This window comes from Loa loa (assembly GCF_000183805.2).
Source record: "Loa loa unplaced genomic scaffold supercont3.167, whole genome shotgun sequence".
Taxonomy (NCBI): domain Eukaryota; kingdom Metazoa; phylum Nematoda; class Chromadorea; order Rhabditida; family Onchocercidae; genus Loa; species Loa loa.
This window is the reverse complement of record NW_018108347.1, coordinates 115,064-124,429: the sequence shown is the minus strand read 5'-3', so window position 1 is coordinate 124,429 and position 9,366 is coordinate 115,064. Positions and strand designations below refer to the sequence as shown.

The 9,366-nt window shown below is 27.8% G+C and overlaps 1 protein-coding gene across 1 annotated transcript in view; it reads right to left on the bottom strand.

The window, feature by feature from the left end:
• Positions 1–6,109, bottom strand: part of LOAG_17989 (hypothetical protein) — a gene marked incomplete at both ends in the record, with an annotated part of 7,004 nt that extends 895 nt beyond the window's left edge. Inside the window, 15 exons of the mRNA XM_020450659.1 lie at positions 240–383; positions 574–648; positions 829–978; positions 1,252–1,327; positions 1,634–1,849; positions 2,362–2,578; positions 2,700–2,768; positions 3,014–3,086; positions 3,382–3,510; positions 4,047–4,109; positions 4,430–4,568; positions 4,967–5,137; positions 5,239–5,348; positions 5,622–5,734; positions 5,950–6,109. Of these exons, the coding sequence (XP_020305639.1) occupies positions 240–383; positions 574–648; positions 829–978; positions 1,252–1,327; positions 1,634–1,849; positions 2,362–2,578; positions 2,700–2,768; positions 3,014–3,086; positions 3,382–3,510; positions 4,047–4,109; positions 4,430–4,568; positions 4,967–5,137; positions 5,239–5,348; positions 5,622–5,734; positions 5,950–6,109 (1,905 nt within the window). The remainder of the gene's footprint in view (positions 1–239; positions 384–573; positions 649–828; positions 979–1,251; positions 1,328–1,633; positions 1,850–2,361; positions 2,579–2,699; positions 2,769–3,013; positions 3,087–3,381; positions 3,511–4,046; positions 4,110–4,429; positions 4,569–4,966; positions 5,138–5,238; positions 5,349–5,621; positions 5,735–5,949) is intronic.
• Between the last annotated feature and the right edge of the window lie 3,257 nt (positions 6,110–9,366).

Here is a 9,366-nt window from a genome sequence, read left to right as displayed (position 1 = left end):
CCCATCTTTTAATTTGGAATTCCTTTTTCCGATCACTGTATATTTTTCATCATACCAAGAGGAAAAAAACTTTATGAACCTAGTTTTGTTTTTTTAAGAAAAACCGAGAAATCTTCCAGATAGTTGCAAGATTTTTAAAATGTAACATGCAACAATGATTTTTTCTGAAAGGAATTTTTAAACGTTTCTAATAAATATTTCTAAAATCTTAGAATTTAATTCGAATTCTATTCAAATACCAAAAACGATAATAAGTTGACATCTTTAACGATATGATCAATTAGCGAATGGAAATGAGATACAGCAAAAACGTGCGGGCAGTCAGTTTTGCCTTTTCGAATCCAGTAATTCAATGACGATGTTAGCAAGGAAAGTCCGGCCTCCTGAAAAATATTAATGAAAGTAGAATATACAATTATAACCAAAAAAAAGAAAAAAAAACTTTTCCTTTCAGCATTGTATTTGTTTATACAAGAGATCTGATTTGTCAGAAGAAAATAAAACTTAAATTGCTTATTGTTATGAAAGGATGTTAGCATCAGAAAAGTTATTGATCGATTAAAATTACGATACCATAACTGTTCCTTTACCAAATTCGTCAATCAGAATAAGCGAATTTCCAGTTCCACGTCGCAATGCCACAGCTATCTGAAAATCCTGGCGAAAAATCATCGCATTTGTATTCAAATACTTTGAATTTTATTATACAAAAAGTTATAAGTTTACCAGTTCCAGCATATTCCGATCAAATATAGTTTTAAATAACATCCAATCCATTTTAGCATGTAATCAAATAGTCAAATGAATGATATAGTTTAATCAATTAACCTGTGATAAATCAGTCGCAAATGTTGACATTCCATCCAAGACACAATCTAAGGTATGCATTCGTGTGATGATACGATCTACTGGCCCGATGATGGCACTTTTCGCTGGCACAAAGCTTCCAATATGCGCAAGAAATATGATAATTCCAATCTACATATAATTATCACTCAGTGTACTTTCAAATATCATTTTTCTTTTGCTGGTAACTAATAAGTTTAACAGCAAATGATTTCTAAAGAATAGCCTGAAAAAAAGACAATATTTACTGCACAGGACCATAAACTAAGCTATAATCTATATTGAATAATGCAGAGCTTATATTCATATTTTTCCGCATACTATTCATCGGCTGATTGAACCAAAAACAACACTAGTGCCTTAATTCATGAATTATAATATTTGTATTTGCTTAAACTGATATACCTGTTTCAGGTAAATACTTTTACCCGATGCGTTTGGTCCCATTAGAATTTTCACCTTTGTTTGCGCACCTCCAGAGCTAACAAAAAAAAAAAAAAAAGAACTTATTGTACATATACCGTTCTAATTGCTTTTGACCATAAATTAATACGCCTAATTATTTCCATAGAAAGTCCCTTGTAAGTATAATACACATTTCTACAAAGGATAATATTAATTTATTCTATTCAAAATACTATATTTTTAGGAAGAAATGAGAGCAATGAACTACTGAATCTATGAAATGAGGCATAGTACTTCAAAATAAAAATGATTTATCAAAAATAAATTAACTGAACTGCCCGAATTTTCAGAAATTTCAAAATTTGGACAATTTTCTCCTTACCGAATTGGATTTGGAATAAATTTATTCTTTGATAGCAATTCCATGATAGCATGTCTTCCACCATCTACGTCAATTACTGATTCATCTACGTAACGTGGACAATACCAATCATATTCACGAGCTGTTAGTGCAAGTGAAATGATGCAATCCAATGTGGCACAGATATAAATTGCTTGACGGATAGCTTTATCATGTCGGCAAATTAATTGTTTCAATCTATATTTTGATGAACTTGAAATTCTCTTATCATCATTGTCTTTTTTCATCAGAAACAAGGTTCTATGACACTTGTGGCAAAATTAAAACGCAACAAATGATTAACAAACGATCCAAAGAAAATCTTTGAGAAAATCTAAACATACAGTTAAATAAAGTGATCCGACGAGAAAGTTGAAAATTAAAAATGAAAAATGAAAGCTTTAGTTTAAGTGACACTTGGATGTTCATTTAGAATCTATGTTTCAACTTTTTTTTTTCACTTTTCATTCACTGATGAAGAAATCAATTTAAAAAACGCAGCACTGTTAAGTTAGTAACACTGCAACTGAACTCGTGAATTAGCATAACAGTAAAAATATAATTCTCCCGTACGTATGTATTTTTTTATAAACTGATTTTAAGTTCATTCATACAATGGAAATATATTTCACTTAAAATTATGGCATTTAAATTTTGAATATTACAAGAATTTTTGGAAAAAAAATGAAAATTAAGCAAAGGAAACCAACTTCAGCATTGCATTTGTTTCGATATCAATTATTTCCATCTTTATATCACCAATTTCTCGATCAAGTTGACGCATTCGTTCATTTTTTACATGTATTGCATCGTCCGTCTCATACAAAATTTCAATCTCATTCTGAAGAGATGACGGAAATGCCGTATTTTTTGGTACCACTAACAAATAGCCAAACATTGGTATGTAACATACTGATGATGGTACATCTGAAAAAAGGTTTTCTTTATAACATAAATTTTTTTTTTTTGCAATTCTTGAAATTTTCTCATGGGATGAAAAAAAAAATGAAATATTCCTACTCAAAGTTGAAAAATGAAATATTCCTACTCAAAGTTATAGCTTCCATTCTTGCAATATGTGTCAATGTTTCTGGTAACGATGCATATAATTTCTTTACTGAAAATTAGAATTTTTTACCAAAAAAAACATACATATGAACTTGGATTAGTAATAATACATTTGTGATTTCTTTTCTTTAAATTATGCCAAAAAATCATTTTAAGGATAAAAACGATATGGAAAATAAAGAAAAAATATAATATTTTTTGACTTCAAAAAAAAAAAACATTTCTATTAATTTATAATACAAAGTTTCCAGGAAAAGTATCAAAATTTGTAGATTTCACAGAATAACACTTTACATTGATCCAAATTTTCATCAACATTTGCATTTACGACAAATCGATTTTCCATAAATGATTCCGAAAAATTGACCTGTTAAAAAAAAAGACATAAGTCAAATTATTCGAAAAGTTATTTTATCTATTTGTTGTAAATCCATATGTCTGCATAAACATTTAATTCCGTTGATCAGGCAAAATCCATTGAATTATATTCTTTGAAAAAATTGTTGGATTTCATTTCTACCTATACAGTTTGGAATATTCTTAGCCTCTTGTTGTGGTTAGATTTTATACAAATTTATATAAAGAAAAAAGAAACTATATACAGGAGGATAAATTAACCTGAACAAAAGAAAATGAGAGCAACGTAAAAGTGACAAACTTACAACTTCAAAGATGACAGCTGTAATGCGCACAATATCGTTGCCAACCATTTTCATTTCATCATCAAGTAAAGTAAGCTTTATTTCTCGCGTTCTAACATAATCCATAATTTGTTGTGCTGCATTGCATGTCTTCGAATAAATAAATTGGCAGTTATATTTTATATAAATTTTATCAATAATGAATATAAATTCATATCATTAATCATACTATTGCAGTTGTATTTTCTCTATACCAAAGTCATAGCAAAAAAAAAAATTACTACAAGGATGTAAAAATTTAATTAAGTATTTAATGGTCACGGAAAGATTTGGAAAAGAAAAGAGTGAAGAAGTATATTGGAGCAGTAATAGTGACGATATTTTTAGCCTGAACATTCCCATTTCAGTCAATTACGATCTATATATGATTACTGCTTTCGTATGACATTATTTAACTAACACAATTTTTTTCCTGATAATGATTGGAATTTAATCAGTCATCTTCGTATTTATAGTAGCTTTCAAAATTTACAGCTTGTTAGTCGTAAACGTTGAAACATTTAGGAAAAAAAATTCATTGAAATTTAACGCCTTTTACTTTTTTTTTGTAAAAGCTACAACACTTTTTTTACTTTTTTTAGTTACTTTTTTTTTGCAAAAGCTACAACAAACAGTATAAATTAAACCGTATAAAGATTTCGCCAGTCATTAAGTGTTAGGCGCTGCGATTTCACTCGTTTAAGAATTCCCTAAAAATCATAAATGTCAATACAAATAATCAGGATCATACTAAAATCAAAGATCATAAATGCAAACGTATGAGTATTTTCAATTCTAATTATTTCAATAAATAAAACTAAACATTAACATTAAATAAATTATTTGCGTCTTCTGAGCATATATGATCACTTGCGAAATAGATTTAACCATTAATCTTTGCAGGAAAAAGATTGTGTTCTTAATTCACCCCGCTTACCGCTATCGCCAACTTTTGTCATTGATGGCTATGCAAAATAGTCATGAAATAGCAAAGGAAAATTTGAAAAAGATGACGAAAAGCATGTCGTACTTTTAAAATGCAAATTTTCTTTAGTCTTATTCGTATGAAATCAGCTGCATCCAAATTGCAATCTTGCGCGAAATAATGAATGGCTGTTACACGATTTGTCAATGTTTCGCGATTTGTCGTTGGTCGCTCAAACCAACGCCTAAAAAAAATTTTTTAAATTTTCCGGGAAAAAATATTTGCGAAATTCAAAAACCTCATCGGAATTTTAAATCAGAAAATAACACTACTTAATGTGAATTTCTGCAGAGTTTAAAATGATAATTTTCATTTTGATAATTTTCAATAATTTTCATACTGTTTTACTGAAAAAAGGAAGCAATTTGAATTCATCCTGATGAGCAGACTGCAAATGAATAGATTGATCCATTATATCAAAACACGTTCATATTTGACATTACGAAATTACAATGTTTGCTTTCAAATATTATTTATTATGAGAATAATTATTAATTACCAATTGTCATTAGAAATCCTTATTTATCATTAGAATTTCAAATTCTACTTCCTTTAAATTTTTACTATATGAGTGAAAAATACCGAAGTAAAGCTTCGCCGCTTTTTGATTGGCATCGATTACACATGCGAAACAAACTGATCCCTTCACGAGTATCACCAATCGAATATGCTTTGCAAGCTGATGGATGCAGTTCATCTTGGAAAATTTGCAAAGCACGTTTTGTGCTGCTATCTACCTGTACTATTTCCTCCCTGAAAAAAAAAAGCCTATGCAACCCTGAAAAAAAAGGCCTAGATTGCAAAATATTTGCTAAAAAACATTCGATGGATTTTGAATCTAAGAATAAACAAACAGTGTGATCGACTTGATAGCTGTAATGGGTGTTTTCGTATTGATATCTTCAAATTCTACACCTAACCGCACGGCATCCAAATATTTTAACAAAGCACCAAACGCGGAAATCTAAAAATTAAAAAATTAATTTAACTAAGACATTCAAGAAGGCCCTATAGGCATCAAGAATAAAAGATTAGTAAGATGTGGCATTCTTTTTACTGCGACAAAACTACTGCGACAAAGAAATAGGTCAGGTAATATTATCATACCGTTTAAATAATTAGTGAACCAGATTGATTGGAAATGCAAAGCAATATATTAGACATGAATTCAGCATTTACTTGTCCTGAATGCTGTCAATCACATAAGGTAACAACAATAAAATATTGGTTGGCTAACCATGTTCGTGGCTGTCAAATCGATTCGAAATGCTAATCGAAGGTTATTCTCTTCCTTAGTTAAATTCAACGATTCAAAAAGCGGCAAAATACGTTTCTTAGCATCCTCAAAATCTAAAAATCTATCAACCTGAAGAAAAAAAATCATACGAATAAACTAGAAAACACATTATTCTACATAACAATTTCGATAATTACTTGCTGGTGGATTGTTAATAGTAATTAGTTAGTTCTGATATCATAACGATTTCACTAATGACTCATCAATTAATAATTTAGGCGCCATAATGATTGATTTCTCAAGTTTTTAAAAAAAAAATGCAACCAACTGTAAGCAATATTTGGCATCAAATGCAATGCAATTATAGGTCTTTCTTCCTCGTCTTTTTCGTTATCATTTTCATCGACATTCTCGTCTTGTTTATCTAGTTCTTCTTGATTTACCACGGCATCCGGTTTAGTTGGTTGCTCCGGCATTGCGGTATCCATGCTATTTCTCTCACCAAAACCTTTTAAGAACAATCGATGAACAAACAAATTTTTTATACTAAATTTAAAGCCACATATTTTATTTAGTTACTTGAATTATGCAACAGACAAAGGAAAAACATAGTAGTGATAAAAAAATTTGCATTAATATATTAGATCAACATAAATTAATTGAATTCATTAATTCGGAAAGGTTATTGAACACTTACATAGCTTGTTAAGTTTAGCGAGAAGATTGACATCTTGCATTTTACTAACAATCACAATGGATGGTTCCAGTTGTAATAGTACTATAATAAACTATGGAAAAATAAAAGAAGTTAGATTAATTCATTTTTTTTTTAATCAAAAAAATCTTGTAAAGTCAAAATTTTCGAATCAAACTTCTAAAATTTATTTTATCGTTTTAAATTCAAAAACAACTGAAATATTTCAGGATTTCTTCCATTAAGTTTTATGCATTATCATTCGTGCTGAAAATAAATTCGCTAAGGAAACCAAACTGAATTCTATGAAACAGTAATTTCCAAGGCTTCAAACCAGTGATCAGTTATTTAAAAGAAGAATTTCAGTTTACATTCATTTGGAGTCCTAATTTTGATCAATGAATCTAGGGAATTATGATCGTTTATGAGTTTGGCAAATGCATAAAATATCATTATATTTCCCATCTGATCATTTGATGAAACCAGTTAAATAGCTTCAACTTCATAATTTTTCAGCATAAATTCATAACACTCTTAAACATCTTTGATGGTTTAATATCTTGTGTTTTAAAAATTTTCAATTCTCATTTTTCCCAAGTATTTCAAGTAATTTAAGATTCAATGTATTAAGAAGGAATTAATTAAAAACTTAGTAATTACGAAAAAACGAACACAGGTTGGCAAAAATATAACTCGAGAATAACTATTACCTGGAACTGTTTTATTTCAAAACATATTTTGAGCTCTTATCAAGTTGACAAAAATTAAAGAACAAAAGTTTTGCATAATTTAAAAAAGAATTAGTCGGAAAATTTCAGGAGACTTACAAGAATCTGCCATCCGAAAATCATCTTCATCCTCTAACAGATCGGTCAACACAAATATTGTGGCTGTTTCTTGATCATAACATGCAGCGCCTAGTTTATTCCGATTATAATGCACTGATAAAACTTTGGTTGACATCTGGAAAACATACAAATTGGAATATTCAAAAATTACAAATTAAAAACTAGTTTTGCAATCCCCAATTAAATTTCAAAATAAATTTGCAACAAAAACTTATCGAAATATTGTTTGGTAAATATTTTAGAGCAATTTTAAAATTTAAAGTTATTTCATTAAAAAAAAATACTTTCTTGATGGACTTTCATCCTTTTCAATAAAAATCAGTTTTCAACAAAATGTTTTCTTATAAAAACCATTGGAAGTTAAATATTTCTTGAAAAATTTTTGAAATCTTAAAAGCTCAACTCTCTGATCAATTTCGAATAAAAATTTATCAACTACTAATTTTTGACGAATTTTGGAAATTGCGAAGAAAAGAAGAAATGCAAAAAATATTTTCCGCGCATTTCTAAAATCGAATTTTTTTTTTTTTTAGAAGAAAGCTAATGATAAAAATGGATCATCCCGTAGAATGTACTTTCATTATTTTTAATTTAAATTAAAATTATCCAGTATGAATAGTTCAACAATGAAATCTCCATTTTAAAATCCTTTCTCTTTCCAAACTTTGCAAATATATTTTCGTCATTTCTCCTCTATCACAAGTCCATTCATCAATTTTTTTCGCTTAAAACTTTGGATAAAAATAATCATAACTGTTTTATCGTATGCTCAAGAAAATCGCAGTATTAAATCTCAAATTTTTTCAAAACTTACTGATCACAGAAACAAACATCGACAAACAAACAAAAAAAAAAACAAACAACAACAAATAAACAGCAAACAACAAACAACAAACAACAACAAATAGATTTTGCCCGCTAGCTGCATATCAAAAAGCTTACAATAAGAAGAAGAATAATTAAAATTTGGAATTCAATTTTAATTTAAAAAGCTAAAGTCGTAAATTTATGTAAAATTGTATCAGAAAATTTACAACAATTTTAATAAATTAAAATGTCAAAAAAAAAAACACAAAGAGTTCAAATTATAAGCTAACGTGGAATTGCATCAAAAAATATGTAACAATTTTAATAAATGGATGTCAAAATGTTAAAATTATAAATCAATACGAAATTACATCAAGAAATTTACAATAAACTTAATAAATGAACATGAAAGAAAGTAAAATTACAAGTTCACGTGAAGTTAAGTCAATAAATTTATAATAAATCTAATAAGTGGACGTAAAAAAGTTGAAAATGTATGTTACGTAACGCTACGTTGGAAAAGTTATAATAAATTTAATAAGTGAAGGTGAATGAATTAAAAGCGTAAGTTCACGTAAAATTACCTCAAAAAATCTATAACAAATTTAGTAAGGGAAATTTAAAATTTTCTTTGAAAGTTAAAAGAAAATTGGAATCAATCAGCTAGAAAAGTAAAATGACGTCAACGATGATTTCAACAATTTTTGAACTAATCATTTTCGCGCCATTTCGAGTTTCTTTTCCGGAATGTTCCATGCCGTATTACTCATACAGTTATTACTTTTCCACTGGGATTATAGCAGTAGCTATTTTGAAGTTTTAATTTCAATTTAAATTTCATTTACAGCTTCAATTTCGATTTCAAATTAGATTGTTTCATTTTAAAACTATTTTAAACTAAAGCCTCCTGCACTTTTTTTGCTCAAATAATACTTGAAAACTTAAAAGTTCATTGTGGAAAATTCTTTATTCAGTACAGCTATTATTTGATTTCAAAGCATTTCCCGATGGTATCAAATTTGAGATGATAAAATTAAAAAAAATACCAAAAATATTTTTTTTTGCATTTTTTTTTCCTTTTCTCATTTCCTTTTTTCATTGTACGATGAATTTAAGTTAAGTAACACGAATTTTTGTAGTTTTCTCGTCTTCCAGTATAACTTTACTCATAGTAATTGGATGAAGTATTTCAGTTATGCTTAAAATTATCAACTCCAATGTCATAAATTGTTATTGTTATTTTATATTATTATTATTATTATTATTATTATCATTATTATCATTATTATTATTATTATTATTATTATTATTATTATTATTATTATTATTATTATTATTATTATTATTATTATTATTATTATTATTATTATTATTATTATTATTATTATTATTATTA